The 20937-nt window shown below is 36.6% G+C and overlaps 1 protein-coding gene across 1 annotated transcript in view; it reads left to right on the top strand.

The window, feature by feature from the left end:
- The first annotated feature begins 5460 nt into the window (after nucleotides 1-5460).
- LOC121388401 (RNA cytosine C(5)-methyltransferase NSUN2-like) overlaps nucleotides 5461-20937 on the top strand; it is a 36613-nt gene continuing 21136 nt past the window's right edge. The window contains exons 1-11 of the mRNA XM_041519710.1: nucleotides 5461-5595; nucleotides 7091-7162; nucleotides 9252-9346; nucleotides 10409-10513; nucleotides 11279-11384; nucleotides 12094-12165; nucleotides 13392-13476; nucleotides 16356-16495; nucleotides 17281-17336; nucleotides 18233-18307; nucleotides 20027-20157. Coding sequence (XP_041375644.1) covers nucleotides 5554-5595; nucleotides 7091-7162; nucleotides 9252-9346; nucleotides 10409-10513; nucleotides 11279-11384; nucleotides 12094-12165; nucleotides 13392-13476; nucleotides 16356-16495; nucleotides 17281-17336; nucleotides 18233-18307; nucleotides 20027-20157 — 979 coding nt within the window. The 5' untranslated portion in view covers nucleotides 5461-5553. The remainder of the gene's footprint in view (nucleotides 5596-7090; nucleotides 7163-9251; nucleotides 9347-10408; nucleotides 10514-11278; nucleotides 11385-12093; nucleotides 12166-13391; nucleotides 13477-16355; nucleotides 16496-17280; nucleotides 17337-18232; nucleotides 18308-20026; nucleotides 20158-20937) is intronic.

Consider the following 20937-nt stretch of genomic DNA (forward strand, 5'->3'; position numbering starts at 1 on the left):
AAATATCTGGCATGCCGAGTGGTTAGGCTTGGGACAGAAACTAAATATTAATAGATACAACTGTTACCTATCTCTCGGTGGGGTCTCGACAGTCGTGTAACATCTGCAACCTGCTACATACCACTGTTAAACCTAAATCAGTGTCGCCATGTGGTCGGTCTAGGATCGATCCCCGTCGGTGGGCCCATTGGACTATTTCTCGCTCCAGCCAGTGCACCATGACTGGTTTATCAAAGGCCGTGGAATGTGCTATTCTGTCTGTGGGATGGTGCATATAAAAGATCCCTTGCTGCTAATCGAAAAGAGTAGCTCATGAAGTGGCTACAGCGGGTTTCCTCATCAATATCTGTGTGGTCCTTAATCATGAATATGTTATACGCCATATAATCGAAATAAAATGTGTTGAGTGCGTCGTTAAATAAAACATTTTCCTCCTTCCGTGCGGTACTAAACTCTCGCAACTTTGCGATCTCGCAGTGCAGTGCTAAAAGACTTACAAAGAGGATTCTTTGTTGTCTAGCAGAGCCTAAGAGACCTTTGTGAATTAGGCCCCTGGTAGTTTTTGAGTTCCTAGTTTCATTGTTTTATGGTTAATTAGGAATATACTATTTCTTTAAGTCGCTTCCTTCTTCCTTCCGTGCGGTGCTGGTCGTTTTTGAGTTCCTAGTTTCATTGTTTTATGGTTAATTAGGAATATACTATTTCTTTAAGTCGCTTTCAGGGACGGGATATAGCTCCGTGGTAAATCTCCCGAGGTCCGATCGCTTTCAACGGACTCCCATTTTGTCCCGTCCCCACTAATGACTCATACGACAGTGAACAAGTTGGTTTTTGTTTAACGACACCACTAGAGAAGATTGATTTATTCATCATCATCGGCTATTGGATGTTAAACATTTGTTAATTATAACATATAGCCTGTGAGGGGAAACCGGCTATATGTTCCCATTAGTAGCAAGGGATCTTTTATATGCATCACCCCACAGACTGGGGTACCGTAGTACATATCACGGACTCTGATATACCAGTCGTGGTGCACTGACTGGGACGAGATATAACCCAATGGGGATTGAAAACTGTGGTATGTGATGTCCCTGTCTATGATAGATCCCTTGCTGTTTTGTCGTAGTCTAAGTGGCAGCAGCGAATTTCCTCTTTCTCTCTTTTGACTAAATGTCAAAATATTAGTAATCATATTTTCGACACCAAATAGTCGTAGATGAATATGCTGAGATGTCATTAATATACACTATTATTATTATTATTATTATTATTATTATTATTTCGCAAAGTGTCATTCGTTTTATGAACACGTGTGCTCATTGGCGACTGCATGGTTTGTTTACGTACAGTACTACTCCAGAGTAAACTATAACATACAGGCTACATGTAGGGAATGCATTATGTTCATAACTTAAAAGCTGAATTTCGGTGCATTTTGTAGGCCTGGGGGCTATTTCACTAAACATAGCCTGTTTTTCTTAAACGCAGGTGTTTAAGCATTGTAAATGTATGTAGTTACACGCGTGTAAGACATAAACAGGCTTCGTAAATTCGGCCCAGTTTACGTCTGCTACTATCAGTTATACCGGTCGTGCTTTTGCACGTGTTTGGCATCAATTTCACGCAGAAAATTACATCATCACAGAAGCTGGAGTATTTTAAAGACAAACGAAAATGAAATATGTGTTCTTCTAACTATATTTGTTGAACTATAATAGTAATAAAAATTGTGGTTTAGACATAGATTTACGTTTACGTGCAAAACTAGGCTTACGATGTTTTGTGAAATTGGGCCCTGGGGAGTAGGTAGGCCCTGTACTATCCGACCGTTACCCCGCTATTGTTAAGGTTGGGGTTAGAGTAGCCCGAGTACTCTGACTGTAAGAGAGCTAGACGGACATTTGGACATAAACACGCTGTAATGAGAGCGTGTTTATGTCCAAATGTCCGTCTAGCTCTCTTACAGTCAGAGTACTCGGGCTAGGGTTAAAGTTAGAATCATGAGTGTAGGGTTAGGTTTCTGGGTTTGCGTGAGGTTCCCTCTTTATGCATGTATCAATATAATGGTGGTGGGGGGGGGGGGGGGCAGGCGGAACTCGTTCCTGCCCTTCCTCCTTCTCACCCTCGGATACGCGCCAGGTACTGTTTGTCATTCATTTCTTATATCGATCTTATTTTAAAATCACCAATGGTAAATCATTTTCTAATAGCCAATTATATTGCACTGTACCAAAGAAGGAAGTTCCGTGTTAAAGTTTGAGGTGTAGGCCTACCATTCATCATATATTTATGGATTAAAAACAGCTGGGGCTGGTAATAGTACTTAATATGTGACATTGATTATTTGTGCAAATAGGTCATTCTACAGAAAGTATCACTTTTATATCCCTGCACAATTTCTTTTTTATTTATATATAGAAAACTAAATTTGTTGTCTTTAACGACACCTTATTAATAACATCATCCTGTAATAGCATTTTTTTTTCTCTCTGGTTTATGTTTATTATATAGACATCGTATGTCTGCTACAACATGCACTTGTTTAGTTTTCTCAATTGTTTTTTTTTAGAGAGCATGAATTAATTATGCACTTATTTGTCATTGGTGTTACCTGTCATTTAATGAGATGCCGTTTTCCTCGCTTTGCATATTTTTGAAGAATATTTGAAAATGAAAGGGTCTTGTGCAGCATCATAGTTGCATAATGGCACTTTGGGTAAAATAAATGCTTTGCTGGAATGAAAGAGTCCCTAACTGCGTTATGTTTGGTTCGCGCAATTAGCCTAACCTTCGATTTGTTGTCGTCTGCTTGTCGTTCATTTGTGAGGTTTTCTTCAGTTAGTGAAGATTTCCATTAAAGGGACATTCCTGAGTTTTCTGCAATTTTGAAGATGTTATGGGCTAACAGAGATTTTTTGACGACTGTAATTACATATCAAATATGTTTTCTGAATAAAATATTAGTGGCTGTATATTAAAAGTGTTTCTAATCGTTCTAATATTTGTATTAGGTTAAATTTCATTTTATTTCCTAAAACCGTTTTTTTCGCACGTACGAAATTATTTGAAGACAAAATCCAGTTTGGGCTTCTTACAAATATTAAGATGACCAGAAACACATTGAATATACAGACACTAATATTCTAAACAAGAAAATATATTTAATATGTAAGTTTAATCGTAGAAATATTTTATTAGTCGGAAACATCTTACAATGCAGCAAACTCCGGAATGTCCCTTTAAGAATAAAGTTCAGACAAGTAAGTATTTAAATACAAAACTTTGCAAACCCTTAAAACCATTAAGTTTACTTTAGTGCGTCCCATCCTTCTACAAAAGTGTTTGTGTTAATAATTTCAGTGTGGTTTGACGTAAGAAGACAAGTAAAAGCGTTTTGGAAATAAAAAATAAATACTATTTTTCTGTCCAATTTACAAAACAATTGGCTAAGAAGTAAATAACATGTAGGCCTAGTAAATTTCATAGTATGAAAAAATGCGTTCCCTGTCGAACCGACTAAGAGTCGTTTTTCTTTATTCCTTAAAATTACCGATATCAGGTCCACTTGACTTGTAAAAATTTGTAAAAAATGGAGGAAGATGATTAACATTCGGTACGTGTCACATGATCTCATACCTGTCAGATCAATAAGGCCAAATCATTTAATGTTTTTGACTTGTAAGTTAGAATTTGTTTTCAGTTATTATATATTCGATCTGCAAAAGGTATGCTACGTTTTTGTGACTCGACTGTAGTGAATAGTAGACACAATTAATAATCCGTTCGTAACAATTGTAAATAACTGTATACATTTTGTTAATTAGGCCTAAGAATCAACTCATTAGAAAATTGATATATTACAATCTATTCACTGGTATGAACGTAATGCCTATTGACATCAAGTTTTAGCGATGTGTGTTAGTAAAACTCGGACCGGATCGGAACGCTGGACAAAGTTTTTGTCCACTGTGCATAGTTCAGAAATATATATTTTATCATGTAGTTGTTTTTAAAAATTTAAAATGTCGAACCGCGCATGCGCGGAAATGTTAATTTTTTTTCCGAAATGTAATGCTAAACGCAGTTAGAAACTACTAACATGTCCTGTTTAATATTAATTACGTACTTTTGTTAACAAGTAGTGGTAGCCTCAAGAATAATTTAGTGTTTCAAGGATACAGTCTTGAATGTCATTGGTGTTACTTTTTTGTCATTGGTGTTACGCAAGAATATTTTAGCCGCCATTTCTCAAGAAACTTTATTTATGAAATTTAAATTGTTTATTTAGGAAAGAATATCTTCTACCTTTATGACTTTGATGAAATTTATTTTGAAGGACTCCATATTTTTAAATAATTAAAACTGCCACAGTGTATAATTTAAGTCACATACAGAATATCCGTGTGGAAATGTACAATTACACCCTTGGATAGTTTTTAATTCTAAAGTTATTCCATATATGTTATTAGGGACACCCAAATAACACATCCATGTGCTCTTGATCACTATAAACCAATTGGATCATACTGCTGAACTATCCCACTTGCCCGGTAACACCAATGACATAATGAACTTGTTCATAGGGTAACATGTCTGCACGTGCAGGCCGATTACAGTTCTGCGTGGTCAGATATAATTTTATGTTTCTTTGTTCATCTAGTTTCCAAAAGTTAACAATAAAAATGTATATCTTTTAATTGTTTTATCCTGAATTTGTATTTTGAAAAGTGACGCTTTTTGTAGAATGACCCAAATATTAAATTCCATTATTATCCATTGTCAATAAATAAAGAAAGAAAGAAAGAAATTTGTTTTTGTTATACAGTTGTTATGCAGTTTACACAAGAGGTTAAAACCAGTGCAGGTCACCCCCAAAAATGGAACTGCAATTTTCTGCAAAAATGAGAGTTGCTAATAAATTAATATATATAATGTATTAATTTTACATGTGACCCCTTATTTTCTTGCAGGTAGATTAAATGTGAAGTGCCACACGTTTTATTGGTGTAGTGCATAGGTGTTTGTTTATACTTATGTTTATGCTTATATCCAAATGAGGTTCAAGCACGCTGTTCTGGGCATACACCTGAGCTATCTGAACTGTCTGTCCAGGACAGTGGGTTAACTGTTATAGTGGGAGAAGTCGGTGTAGTGGCCGTACACCTATCCATTGAGTCGTTAAACTCTCTTTGGGTGGGAATCTTTACCGTGATGCGAACCCAGTACCTACCAGCCGTAAGTCCGATGGCTTAATTACTACATCACCGATGTCGGTATCTGCGTGTGTTGATACGCTGATTATATCAGTTTTAGTAATAAATGTTAACATTATCAGCAATAGGAATTAATTTGGTACATTATAACCTCTAAGATATAGACTGGTTTGTTTTGTGTAGCTATTCAACACGTGTTGTAAAAGCGAATCATTTATAAGAACTGGTGTAGAAAGATGTCCACATGTGTTTTGTGATCACACGTTTTCATTTACACTAAATTATAAATATTGCTCGTTTTAAAACTTTCTTTGATATTTGCACCAAGTTTTCCAGTATGCCTCGTCACAATAAGCGTAAAAAACAACCTGATGTATGGGTAAGGAGAGAAGGTGCGGAATTAGTTTCGCATTTTTATTTTTTTTATTTCAACTTCAACTTCATATATATGATATAATGATACTATAGATGACATAGGATGATAGGATCAGGGCCCGTGCTTATAAAACTTAAAGTCTAGACTTTAATAAAGTCCAGACTTTAACGTAATCACGGTAATGCTATTTGAATGGCGTTGCTATGACGTTAAAGTCTAGACTTTAAGGTTTATAATATAAGCACGGGGCATGCTATTGCTAAGGATGGGGTTTTGATGCCAATTTTCTGTTAAAACTCCCCTTTTATTATTTTTAGTTAGGGTTAGGGGAGAGGGGGGCCGGGCGGATATTTTCCCAACATGAGTACTATGCATGAGAAAAGAATTGCCATAATGAAAATGTGACATTATTTGTGGTGCAGGACGTAGCCCAGTGCCGTGCAGTGGTAAAACACTTGCCTGATGCCCTTCTCAGCTTCTGTCTAGGATCCACAGTGTTCTCGCTGCTCCATTTAAGCAGGGCGGCACGCCAAGCTATTGCATTTTGCTGCCCTCCTTTTACGTTCTCCGCCCTCCTTTATTTTTCTGCACCCCTCTTTATTTTCCAGCACCCTACTATATTTGCACCTATCTCCGCTATTTCCAAATGCACACTTTTTTCCACACACAAAACCCCCCCCCAAAAAAACAACGATCAGTTTGCACACTGGACATCAAAGGAAACAAGCCGCGTTGTGTACGAAAAAGCAATTGACGAAATATTTACGACAGTTACCGTACAACGTAATTTAACAGTATTTTTAAAGGCCTCTATTTTGTCCCATACCTGTATCCATTTGTATGTTTAATACAAATAAGAAAAGTTATATTTTATTTGAGCAATGAAAACATTTGTATTTTTTACGGATTCAGCAATCTCTGATTGAACAAAAAAATTCACTTATTTGGCGCCAAATTTGTCACGTGATCAGAACGGTCATCCTGTCTTTTGTTTCCATTAACTATCGTCTGATATTTTGTCCTCAGTTGGGGATATAATTGGTTGTAACTGATGATTTTTACTTTCTGTCATTTACGTCAGTCAATGTCTTTTGTGTTGTCAGTTGTTATACAATTCACTTGATATTTTATTGGATATATCAATTAATCTTCAAATGTGGACTCTCCTACATTCCTAATGGACTCTCAAAATATAAGGTCATGAGTCCATGGACTCAATATTTTGGGATGAATGAGAACCCTGGGCTGAATTTACAAAGTATGTATGCATGTAACTACATATATTTACAATCGTTAAAGACATGCATTTAAGAAGAACAGGCTTCATAAATTTGGCCCTAAATGGGTTTTTTTATTCGATCTCTGTAGATCCACAAGTGATCATTCATGAGTAGCTTTCTGAGATGTTCATATTTCTCAGTTATTATAACTTGTGACATTTTCAAAATAATAATATGTTTCATTAAATTAAAATGTGGTTTTGGTTTGTTTTTTTCAGAGACAAGACCTCGAAGGTGTCGACAGGAAGAAGCCTCCACGTAATAACAAACTCTTTGTTGAATACTACCAGGTGAACCTAATGTGTTATTTAATTAAATTATGTAAAACAAATTTGTGTGCTTTGTTGACTGATATATTGCTGTATGTGAGATTACTGTGTTCAACAATCACGTAAAGCTGTAGGTGGGAAGGGTGTATTATGAAACATTAGGGGTGGAAGAACAGGGGTGTTTGTCAAGAGTTGCGTAACATTTTTAAAACGGTTGTCTCTTGTTTTATAAAGAAAAATGCAGCTATCTTGTTCTTTAATTGACAATTTTTTGTCTAGTTTTTATTACCATATGCCCCAGAGGCATATGGTGTAGGGGGCCACTACGCCGTAGGTGTGAAAGTATGCGTTTTGGCAACATGTAAGGGCCTTAAATCGATTACCTCTACACTTTACTTGGCTATATGTGACAATCAACTGATGTAACAACTTGTAAAACTTTACAGTACACAGGTATTCACACTTCTATTAGGTGAAACACGTCCTTCATACTTAATTAGGTGCAAGGCCCTCAGCACTCTTTCGTTTGACAACAGTCGATTACTATTTGTCATAGACAACCAAACTGCCATGGCACTGAAAATATAAGCGCTTTAAAAATATCCTGGTGTAAGGTCTGACCATATGACCAAAACAAAAATATTAGAAGTCAAATTATGCCACAATGACAAGATAAGCATTACACAATTGTTTTTGTGGGGAATGGTCTTAGCTAACTACAATTTAATGAACATTACAACTTACTTCGGGGAAGATTTGTTTTAAAATGCCACATTTTGCATTGCGTAATTGTTTGAACAGTCCCTTACAAGTCTTACTGTGAAAATGTGACAGTCTGGAAGTGTATAGTAATCAGGGACAGATCCAGAATTATTTTTTTTTGGGGGGGGGGGTGCAAAGAAAATCGAATTAATATATTGCTGGTCCCTTCAGTTGGTGGCACCTTCCAATGCTTACAATAAGATGTAAAAAATGATTGATTGTGTGTGAGTAGAAGAAAATACGATTTGGTAAATTTTATTTTGTCTTGTTACCTAGTTTTGTGTTTTTAACTTCCAAACTGACATTCTCTATTTTATACCTTACTGGTTATATGCCCAGCACTTTGTTTATTCTCCTGAGGATGTTGGTTTTTAGACTAACAAAACATCGAATATTTTAAAGGGACATTCCTGAGTTGGCTGCATTGTAAGATGTTTCCGACTAATAAAATACTTCTACAATTAAACTTACATATTAAATAAATTTTCTTGTTTAGAATATCAGTGTCTGTATATTCAGTGTTTTTCTGGTTGTCTTAATATTTTTAAGAAGCCCAAACTGGATATGGTCTTCAAATAATTTCATACGTACGAAAAAAAATATTTTAGGAAATAAGATAAAATTTAATCTAGTACACATATTAAAACAATCAGAAACACGTTTAATATACAGCCTCTGATATTTTATGCAGAAAAATATATTTGATATGTAATTACAATTGTTAGAAAGTCTCTTTTAGTCGATAACATCTTAAAAAGTGAAGCAAACTTAGGAATGTCCCTTTAAATATTTTTATGTAATTTAACATTTTAAGGTGGTTTCAGTGGAAACATATATTTTTGATATATACTTATTTAATAAATTTTGTTTGGAAATGTATAGCCATAGTAAGATTTTTTTTTTTGTGAATTGAAAAAATACAATACAATAAAGACTTATTCAGTGTGCTGTTATGTCTTTCGTCACGTTCCCAAAGTCCAACCTGTAATAGTTTGTAGCACGGCTCGAAACTCGCCAAAAAATATGGTGGCCCAAAAAATAATAATAGATGTTGGCAAATTACGGTAAGCGAACCATGGACCACGAGCAAGATTTTAATGTGGAATAAATATATGCAATACATAAATATTATTGTTTGGGCGACTAACGCCATTATTTTTTAATATTTAAGTCGCCCAAATGGGACATTGGTCGCATTTGGTGACCTGGCCACAGACAGTTTCGAGCACTGTTGTAATGGTTCTTAACTGTCAAACAACAATAATGTCAATATAAACCCTGATGGATGTGGATGACAAAATGTGTGTAGGAGTTGAATGTTAATGATTTCCGTGTTGCTGTGTTGCAGGCTCAGAAGTTTGTACCAGAAGGAGAGTGGGACAAGTTTTATGAGACACTCAGAGAAGACCTGCCCGTGACGTTCCGCATCACCGGCACTCGCAGGTTAATTGTCGTAAATTAAATAGTAATCATGGTAATTTTTAACTATTTGCAGGGCTAGCGCTGGATGAGCAGAACATTTCTGTTAAACTTCAAAAATAGAAAAATTCCAGTTATTTTGTATCAAAATATCAATTACATGTATGACATAAAATTATTTCGCCAAATTAAAATAAAATTCGCCATTTGTTTTGAAATTCACAATTGGCGAATTTGGCGAGTGACTGAGCTAGCCCTGATTTGATCTGTTAACAATAACATAAAACGGAGGTCTTTTTGTTTTTTCATTTGTGAGACCTAGACACCAGATTTTGTATATACTCGTGTTGTGTCTATGGGAAAGTGTATTTTAAAGATTTCTTCCTGTTTTATTGGTAGGATTAGGTTGTATACTGATAGCAGGTTTCCTCTCTCGACCAAATGTCAAGATAACTGTTTGGAAATTAGAACACTTTAAACTGCGTGACAGTATTCTGTGTTTACCAAATCGTGCTTATGTCATATATAGTACTGACAAGGTCATTGGTTTATAACAAATCATGCTTTTGTGACATATAGTATTGACACAGTCATTGGTTTATAATGGCCAAATTGTTCAATAATGTTGTTTTACATCAATGCATGATAATTTCTCGGTTGTGAGTGTCCTCTGTGGTAATAAATTTTATAAAAATACAATATATTGACATTTAGATGGTTGTGTTTTTGTTTGAATATTTTGTGAAAAACGAATTGCCATTATCAACTGTTTTTTTGGCATGTGGTAACCTCCTGGTACCTGAATAACCATTCTGAATGTTTTGTTTTCGTTTTATGAAATTTAACTATAACTTTACTGTAGCTATTGAAAAGTGACTATTCTATTCTCTTAGCATATTTCTGTCTTGCCTCTAACTTTTGCATTTAGATCAGTTTCTCACAAACTCTTAGATCAGTAAAACTTGGTTTATAGTTGCACCTGTGGATGTTCATCACAATAAAACTGGGTTTATAGTTTATGCTAGGTAAGACGTTTAATTTTGCAGATTTCTTTTTTTTCTAATCATGTATTCTATGTGTTTTTAGACAAGCCACTCAGTTACTGAAAATCATCAAAGAACAGTACCTGAACAACCTGACGAATCTGACAGTCGACGATAAAGCATTGCCTCCACCCAAGTGTCTTTCATGGTGATCATTTTACTCTAATACATTTATTTGAATCAGTTTGAATTCATGTTTAATGATTCCCCAGCACCGTACATATTTTAATGAAGGGCAGGATCTAGTCAAGTGTCTTTCATGGTAATCGTTTTACTCTACTACTTTTATTTTAATCAATTTGAATTCATGTTTAATGATTCCCCAGCACCGTACTTATTTTAATGAAGGGGCAGGATCTAGTCAAGTGTCTTTCATGGTAATCGTTTTACTCTACTACGTTTATTTTAATCAGTTTGAATTCATGTTTAATGATTCCCCAGCACCGTACTTATTTTAATGAAGGGGCAGGATCTAGTCAAGTGTCTTTCATGGTAATTATTTTACTCTTATTACATTTATTTACTAGTAATTAATTTGAATTAATGTTTAATTATTACTTTAATGATCTAGCTCAGTTGGTTACCAATTCTTTTAAGTGATATTTTCCCCATCCCAACCAGTGCCTCATGACTGGTATATCGAAGATCTTGGAGTGTGCTATCCTGTCTGTGTGAACATGCATATAAAACATCTCTTGCTGCTAATGAAAAACTAGTGAGTTTTCTTTAAGACTATATGTTAGAATTACATGATGATTTATAAATCAAATGTGCTTTAGTGGTGTTATTTTACAAAAAAAAGAGAATACTTTCACTTTTATATTAATGAATTACAGAAATTAAACAAAAGAAATTTTAATGGACTCTTGTTACAGATAAAATATTGCAGTGTTGTTTTATATTTATATTTTAGGTACCCAGACGAACTGGCCTGGCATATCGATACGACGAAGAAAGCTGTTCGAAACAACACCTTGTTGAAGAAATTCCACACTTTCCTCATTGCAGAAACAGAAAGTGTAAGAAAAATACATCAAAGTGATTCAAATCAGACTGTATATTATACAAAATTGTGCTTTATGCATGAAGTTACACTTTAAATTAAATTGTGACATTTTGTTATTTATAACCTAACTTTAAACTGTAATAGTCCATGTCACAACTAACAATCACCAGTAGTAGGGGAGTATAGTAGGTGGCTACAAGTGCCTCTTAACAGTGCCAGAAGTAACTACTGAACACACACTGTAGTGGTCAGACTAAGCCCGCATCCAAAGCTTAAGGGAAATGACATTTGCAGATGCGCATCAAGAAAAGGTGAAAGGAGACACTGCCTGATGATTGGAAATAAATAAGGTGACGTTCAAAAGACATAGACGAAAGGGGGCAGTGGCATTACAAATTTATACAGTGTTTTTTAAATGGCCTGGTCTAATCAGTATGTTTGATTTTAACAATTTTATATGGGTCTATTTTTAATTGGCTGTCTATGTGCAGCCAGTGCACCACGACTGGTATATCAAAGGCCGTGGTATGTACTACCCTGTCTATGGGGCAGTGCATATAAAAGATCCCTTGCTGCTAATCGAAAAGAGTAGCCCATGAAGTGGCGACAGTGGGTTTCCTCTCAATATCTGTCCTTAACCATATGTCTGACACCATATAACCATAAATACAATGAGTTGAGTGCGTCGTTAAATAAAACATTTCTTTCTTTTATTAATTCAGGGAAATATATCGCGACAAGAAGCGGTCAGCATGATTCCACCATTACTCCTGGATGTTAAACCTCATCACAAGGTAAGCCAAGTTATTAATTAGGGCACAATATTTTATATAAAATGTGTTGAGTGCATCGTTAAATAAACCGTTTTCTTCCTTCCTTCAATATTTTATACAAACAGTTCTATTAATGCATCAGTTACACAACTTTTTTAAGTTCACTCAAACCATCACTCGGATATGTAGTGAATTGTTACGTGTGTTGAAATTTAGTGTTTCAAACGTCGGAAGATGCCTGACATCAATTCAAGTTTATGGTAGTTAATTAGGTTATGTAAATATAATTCTCATAACTGAAAAAATTGTTATTTAGGTATAAATCACACTGAACGGATTCTGGTTACTTAAGATTTTGAAATATTGTCCCTTGTGAATCTTCATGTCTTACTGTAAATACCCAGTCCCACAATCTTGACCTCGGCTATATATCCATTGTCTTTCTGGAGGGGTGGGGGTCTAGCTCAGTTGGTAGAGCGTTCACCTGAGGTGGTTGCATCTTAGGGATAGGATCACATCCGTGGACCCATTCTTTGATTGGGATTCCCCCCCCCCCCCATCTCAACCAGTGCACCATGGCTGGTATATCAAAAGCCATGGTAAGTGCTGTCCTGTCTCGGGGGGAAAGTGTTTATGAAAGATCCCTTGCTACTAATGGGAAAAATTAGTGAGTTTCTTATCTAAGTCTATGTGTCAGAATTATCATATGTTTGACATCCAATAGCCATTGATTCAAAAATCAGTGTGCTCTAGTGGTGTTGTTAAACAAAACAAACCAACTTTATATTTATCTTGTATTGTAATGACTTTCATGGGAGGGGCAGGCTTTTGCTCAGTCGGTTGAGAGCTCATTTGAGGTGCTTGCGTCGCAGGATCGAGCCACCTCAGTGGATCCATTCAACCGATTGCTATTTGTCTCGTTTAAACCAGTGCACCACTACTGGTCAAAGGCAGTGGTATGTGCTTTCTTTTCTGTGGGAAAGTGCATATAAAAGATCCCCTTGCTGTATTAGGAAAAATGTAGTATGTTTCCTCTGATGACTACGAGTCAGAATTACCAAATGTTTGACATCCAATAGCCGATGATTAATTAATCAATGTGCTACAGTGGTGGCATTAAACAAAATGGACTTGCTTAAACTTTTATGGGGATTGGCTCATGAACTTGGGGTATATAGAAATTTGTTGGTCTTGATCGGAGACCTGTATTTCATTAACGGTACTCTGAATGCCTGTTGATTGTACAGATCCTGGACATGTGTGCTGCTCCAGGTTCGAAGACTGCTCAGCTGATCGAGTACCTACACGCGGACGAGAGCAAACCCATCCCAGGTGTGTACGAGTGGTCTCATGCCACACTTTTTGTCACACATCACTATATACCTCAATATTCAATATTAAAATATTAATCAAGCCATTTTTGCAGATCTCACAATTAAAAATTGGCATAAACTATTTATGGGTTACGAAAAGGCAAATTTTTGCACACACACATACATCATAAATCATACTTTCTTTCCCTCCTACCACATTATATATTTTCCTGTCATCCTATAAGATGACTTATAGACTATATGGTTTTCACCATCCCCATTCCAATAATTGAATATAAAATGCTGTTTTTTGCCAGTGCCATGATATCATAGGAGATTTCAGTCTGTAATAACAGGTCTGTGAGTATTGCGAGAACAATAGCGTTTTTTTTTATTCGTTGCTCAAGCTCATCTAATTTTAAATAACTTATTTTGTGTTAGCACATTAAATTTAAGCATCATTTACAGTCCCACTCCTCAACATGCAGTTGTAGTCATTAAAACGGCTTTATTAGTCATGGGGGCAAGAGGTAGCCCAGTGGTAAAGTGCTCACTTGATGTGTTATCGGTCTAGGATCCCCATCAGTGGACCCATTGGGCTATTTCTTGTTCCAGCCAGTGCTCCACAACTGGTGTAACAAAGGCCGTGGTATGTACTATCCTGTCTATGGGATGGTGCATATGAAAGATACCCTTGCTGCTAATCGAAAAGAGTAGCCCGTGAAGTGGCGACAGTGGGTTTTTCTCTCAATATCTCTGTGGTCCTTAACCGTATGTCTGACACCATATAACCGTAAATAAAATGTGTTGAGTGCGTCGTTAAATAAAACAGTTCCTTCCTTTATTCATTTACATGGAAATGTTGGGTTTACGCAAAAAAAGGAAATGGGTTACCTAATTTATTTTTAGTAACCCATAAATCGATTTCAAAAACATTGAATTATCAAAGGCCTGTAACTATTTTTGAGAATACCCATGAAACAACGTTGATTTGTGATACACGTGCATGCAGATATGTGACAGACTTTCATTGTATGAGAATACCCATGAAACAACGTTGATTTGTGATACACGTGCATGCAGATATGTGACAGACTTTCATTGTATGAGAATACCCATGAAACAACGTTGATTTGTGATACACGTGCATGCAGATATGTGACAGACTTTCATTGTATGAGAATACCCATGAAACAATGTTGATTTGTGATACACGTGCATGCAGATATGTGACAGACTTTCATTGTATGAGAATACCCATGAAACAACGTTGATTTGTGATACACGTGCATGCAGATATGTGACAGACTTTCATTGTATGAGAATACCCATGAAACAACGTTGATTTGTGATACACGTGCATGCAGATATGTGACATACTTTCATTGTATAAGGTTGCGGGACGTAGCCCAGTGGTACAGCACTCGCTTGATGCGCGATCGGTGTGGGATCGATCCCCGTCGGTGGGCCCGTTGGGCTATTTCTCACTCCGGCCAGTGCACCACAACTGGTATATCAAAGGCTGTGGTATGTATTATCCTGTGTGGGATGGTGCATATAAAAGATCCCTTGCTGCTAATCGAAAAGAGTAGTCCATGAAGTGGCGACAGCAGGTTTCTCTCTCAGTATCTGTGTGGTCCTTAACCATATGTCTGATGCCATATAACTGTAAATAACATGTTGAGTGTGTCGTTAAATAAAACATTTCTTTCTTTCTTTCTTTCTTTTTTTCATTGTATGAGTGTTTGTGTGGTTTTATTTTTTTTATGATGGTAGTATGTTTTTATTACAAAAATATTGGCTGACTGTGAGCTCAGGGCAACCCAACCCTAACAGTGCCATATTGGGGGGGAGGGGTGGAAGCATGTATGATAAATGTATAGTCCCCTGTTTCTCACCGTTTTAGCTGTTATATTTGATGCATTGTTCTTTTGTTTATAAGCAATGTTATAGATGTTTTTGTTTGTTTGACAGATGGGTGTATTGAGGCCAATGATTTAGATAATAAGCGCTGCTACATGATGGTGCATCAAGTGAAGAGATTGGGTAGCCCCAATTGTATGTCGTCAATCTTATAGATGTTTTTGTTTGTTTGACAGATGGGTTTATTGTGGCCAATGATTTAGATAATAAGCGCTGCTACACGATGGTGCATTAAGTGAAGAGATTGGGTAGCCCCAATTGTATGGTCGTCAATGTTATAGATGTTTTGTTTTGTTTGACAGATGGGTTTATTGTGGCCAATGATTTAGATAATAAGCGCTGCTACATGATGATGCATCAAGTGAAGAGATTGGGTAGCCCCAATTGTATGTCGTCAATCTTATAGATGTTTTTGTTTGTTTGACAGATGGGTTTATTGTGGCCAATGATTTAGATAATAAGCGCTGCTACACGATGGTGCATTAAGTGAAGAGATTGGGTAGCCCCAATTGTATGGTCGTCAATGTTATAGATGTTTTGTTTTGTTTGACAGATGGGTTTATTGTGGCCAATGATTTAGATAATAAGCGCTGCTACATGATGGTGCATCAAGTGAAGAGACCCCTGCGCGTGCTGTAACCTCACCGTGGTGCAGGGGTGTAACATTCTCTTTGAGAATGGCCAATACAGCACAAATTGAAGTTTAGAGTAAAATTCGGTGTCCGTAAAATTTCGGTTGTATTTGTATTTTTGCACAGTTCTTTACACTGTTTTTGTTTAAACCTTGAATTTTTATATTGATGTTGATCATCACTTTATTTATTTGCATTACCATAGTTTGACACCCAATAGCCGATGTATTTTTCGTGCTGGGGTGTCGTTAAACATTCATTCATTCATTCATTCAAGTGAAGAGATTGGGTAGCCCCAATTGTATGGTCGTAAATGTTATAGATGTTTTTGTTTGTTTGACAGATGGGTTTATTGTGGCCAATGATATAGATAATAAGCGCTGCTACATGATGGTGCATCAAGTGAAGAGATTGGGTAGCCCCAATTGTATGGTCGTCAATGAGAATGCATTCAATTTTCCCAAACTGAGATCAAGCAGGGAGGTAAATGCATCATAGCGACTCTTTATTCCAGCACTGGGAACACTGGGTTATTTCTCGTTCCAGCCATTGCTCCACAACTGGTGTAACAAAGGCTGTGGTATGTGTTATCCTGTCTGTGGGATGGCGCATAGAAATGATCCCTTGTTACCAGTTGAAAAATATAGAAGTTTTCCTCTCTAAAACTATGTCAGAATTACCAAATGTTTGACATCCATTCACCGATGATTAATAAAGCACTGTGCTCTAGTGGTGTCGTTAAACAAACACACCATGTATCTCCATCATTCTACTCATAATATTAGTCGCAATCCATGTATAATGTGAAGTAATTTATTTGGAACCCTATATAGCTGTTTGGTAATAACGCAAATATGAATAAACATTGTGATCCAGATTTAGGCATTTTCGTTTAATTTGGGCAACGCGTACCATTGTGATTTAAACCCTTAAGTCTAATAGAAGTTGTTGGGGTTTTTGATGATATACGATCAAAATGGACTTTGTAATCGGATAACAAGTTTTGCGTCTGTTCGTGATATATTTTTCAGTTATGAAACATTCTATCAGGGCTAGCTCTGGCATTCGCCAATTGCAAATTTTTAAAGCAGTTGGCAAATTTTATTTTAATTTGGCGAAATAATTTGATGTAATAATTGTCAAGAAAATAACTGTTGATTTCTGCCATTTTTTAAGTTTAATAGACAATTTGGTGAAATATTTTGTTCACCCAGAGCTAGTCCTGTTTCTTTTTATATATTGAAAATAGAAATAAATTTTTATTACAGGGAGAAAAGTTGGAGTTTTATTTGTTTGATCGCGTTCTGGCTGATGTTCCTTGCAGGTATGTTCAGTTCTCCTAGGTTGCCTCTTTCTCTAGTCCTCTCTTCATTGTAGGTCTGTTGTCCTCTTTTCGTGTCTGTGCTCAAATGACATCATGGACTGAGCCGTATGGACTTAATGACTTTAAGAAGCAGTGTTACTTTAATTACGTTGTTACAGCAATATTATCTAATTTCTTTATAGCTCATAAAAAGTGTCCTATTGTACATCTAAAGTGTGAGTTTTTTTCGTAAACTACAGCATGTAACGCAAACTTATATGATGTTGACTAGTGCAAAAGCTACAAGAAGAAACCTGATGCACCTATCTGAAAGACAGACCTGCTTTCAAATAGGGGAATCGGGTTTCTTGTAGCATCACTAACATGTTAGTTTAATATCATAAATCCACTAAAACGTGATCCAACTAAAGGTATATGGCATCAGTGTATTTTAGACGGTACTTACCGACCCTTGGTCAGTGAAATGATGGAAAAGACCCCCATTGCTATTTTTTGTGGTAAATTCCTCACTTATAAAAGGAGTACATCAATAAATATATCATACATAAACTGATTACGTCTTGGTGTATGTACATTATACTATTGGGGGTGTTTACGCAACAGACTTGGTATCTATAGTAGGTATAGTAATAGCAGTGCGTCGTCACGTCCACAACATTATTTAATTAGTGGCACACTGCACGCCGTCACATTACGAGAGGGTTAAAAAGACGAGATATATGTATTGGATTTCAACCCTCAGTGGCAGCTGTGGCATACATTTTTGGGTTTAGCTCAAAAGTTTCGCATTGAGCTCTAATTCTCAAACTATAAGTCTTGTTTTCGTATATATCCATGTTGAGAATGTGAAGTGTTGTTTTTGTGTCACATATAGCAGTAGTTTGTTTTTGTTTTAGTGGCGATGGCACGATGAGAAAGAATCCTGATGTGTGGGGTAAATGGAGACCAATCATCGGCCATCCTTTGCATGGGTAGGTGTGTATGCAAAGGGACTGTCCTGAGTTTGCTGGCTTTGTAAAATGTTTCTCATTAACATAACTGAAAAACGTGTTAAATATATTTTCTTGTTTAGAATACCAGTGTATTAAGTGTGTTTTGGGTCATGCTAACATTTGTAGTAGATAAAACTCCATTTTACTTCCTAATATATTCTCTCTCTTTTTGTGTGCAATTATTGTGAGGTAAAATCAAGTCTCTACTTCTAGAAACATTGAGGTGATCAGAAATGCCTTGTATATACAGATTGTGATATTCTAAACAACAATATGTGTTTCATGTGTACTTCTAGTCATTAAAAATACATTATCAGTTTACGTACAAAATTATTGGGTGGTAAAATCTAGTCTCTACTTAAAGAAATATTCACGTAATCATAAACACATTATATATATATACCGATTCTGATATTCTAAACAAGAATATGCATTTCATGTGTACTTCTAGTTATTAAAAATCCATTATCAGTCGGAAACGTGTTACCGTAGCAGCAAACTTTGGAGAGTCTCTTAAAATCTTACACGGCTCTACATTACCCTCAGTGAAAATTAATTTTTCTCAATTTTGACTATCGACAATTGCTATTATCTTGAAATTTACTGTGGTGAATTTTTTTGGGTCACCCAGAACTAGCCCCATGTTTGTGTAAAAAGAGTTAATATTTAAGTTGATTTTCAGTTCACTTGTCCTACACCCCAAACCACTTGTCCCTGGTAAGCAGACAAGCTGCCTTAATGTAGAACTCTGGATATGTCACCTTAATAACAATGGAGACCTAATTCAGATCCTTCCTGTTAACATGTTTTTTTTTATACGCCCGTCTATGATTGGTCATATTATGGTATGGCGTTGTCCATCCGTACGTCCATCTGTTAACATTTTCTTGTTCGGACCATATCTTCCATACAGATGCATAGTGGACCATCAAACCACACATGTAGGAACAATTTGGGATGTTGGGGTGTCACATACTATTACTAGGTCACTGTGACCTACTTTTCACAGTCTACTGCACATAACCGTAAATCCTTGTCAGGATCGTATCTTGGATACAGATGCATACAGGACCATTAAACCTACATGCAGGAACAACTTGGGATGGTAGTGTGTCACATACAATTACTAGGTCTCTGTGATACAAATAAATCAAATAATTTGTCTATATTCTCAACATCATATGGTTTTCCATCACACTCCTGGCGGGTGTATCATGTACCTCACCGGTACTCTTGTTAGTACTATTTTAAAACAGGTTCCTATACTGGTTACACATCTTCCCATTCGCATGGATGACAAATTAATTATACGAGAGTTTGGAGTTTTAAGCCCCAGATTTGTTTTGGTCTTGTCATGACAAGTACAATGGTGAAATATAGATACCATACTTGACCAGATGAGGTGGGAAGGGGGGAGGAGTTTATTTAAGAATAAGGGCATAATTTCTTAAATGCCACCAAAAATAAAGGGGAGGGTCTTATTCAAACATATAGGCTAATTTCCGGTCAAATGCAGTAGTACCTTCTTTCTTTGATGATTTTTCACAAACTATTACGTCGTTAATAATGAAACTTGGTTTTTAGTTAAATGTTACAAAATTAATATATATATATATATATTTAAATTTTTAAATCTTGCTTTTATTTAATTTTAGTATTTTGTTTTATTTTGGTATTGTCTTTTCCTTGTTTTTCTAGACTGCAGATAAAGATTTTAAAGCGTGGTCTTGAACTTCTGACTATCGGAGGCCGCCTCGTTTATTCAACATGTTCGCTGAACCCAGTTGAAAATGAGGCCGTCATCGCGGAAATGGTGCGCAGATCTGAAGGTGATTGATTCCACTACAACTAGCATTAATATAATTCTGTTCATTTGTAATTAACCAGGGGGTTTTGTAGCTCAATACTGGAGCAGTCATCTGCGGTGTGATGGGATTTACTATCAGTCACCCATGATGAATACTGTTTTTTCCCATTCCAACTAGTGTGACATGCTTCATACATCAAAGGTTGTGGTGTCAGCTGATCATGTGCCTGAGAACTTTGGAGGGGGGTGGGGGTCTCGTCCCAACCAGTGCCCTAGGACGAGATGTACCCCCTAGAGTGGTAAGAGCTTGCATGTAATTGTGTGTTCAGTCTGTGATCGTCCCCGTGCCCCAGGACGAGATGTACCCCCTAGAGTGGTAAGAGCTTGCATGTAATTGTGTGTTGAGTCTGATCGTCCCCGTGCCCCAGGACGAGATGTACCCCCTAGAGTGGTAAGAGCTTGCATGTAATTGTGTGTTCAGTCTGTGATCGTCCCCGTGCCCCAGGACGAGATGTACCCCCTAGAGTGGTAAGAGCTTGCATGTAATTGTGTGTTCAGTCTGTGATCGTCCCCGTGCCCCAGGACGAGATGTACCCCTAGAGTGGTAAGAGCTTGCATGTAATTGTGTGTTCAGTCTGTGATCGTCCCCGTGCCCCAGGACGAGATGTACCCCCTAGAGTGGTAAGAGCTTGCATGTAATTGTGTGTTGAGTCTGATCGTCCCCGTGCCCCAGGACGAGATGTACCCCTAGAGTGGTAAGAGCTTGCATGTAATTGTGTGTTGAGTCTGATCGTCCCCGTGC

Source organism: Gigantopelta aegis, chromosome 14, assembly GCF_016097555.1.
Source record: "Gigantopelta aegis isolate Gae_Host chromosome 14, Gae_host_genome, whole genome shotgun sequence".
Classification (NCBI taxonomy): Eukaryota; Metazoa; Mollusca; class Gastropoda; order Neomphalida; family Peltospiridae; genus Gigantopelta; species Gigantopelta aegis.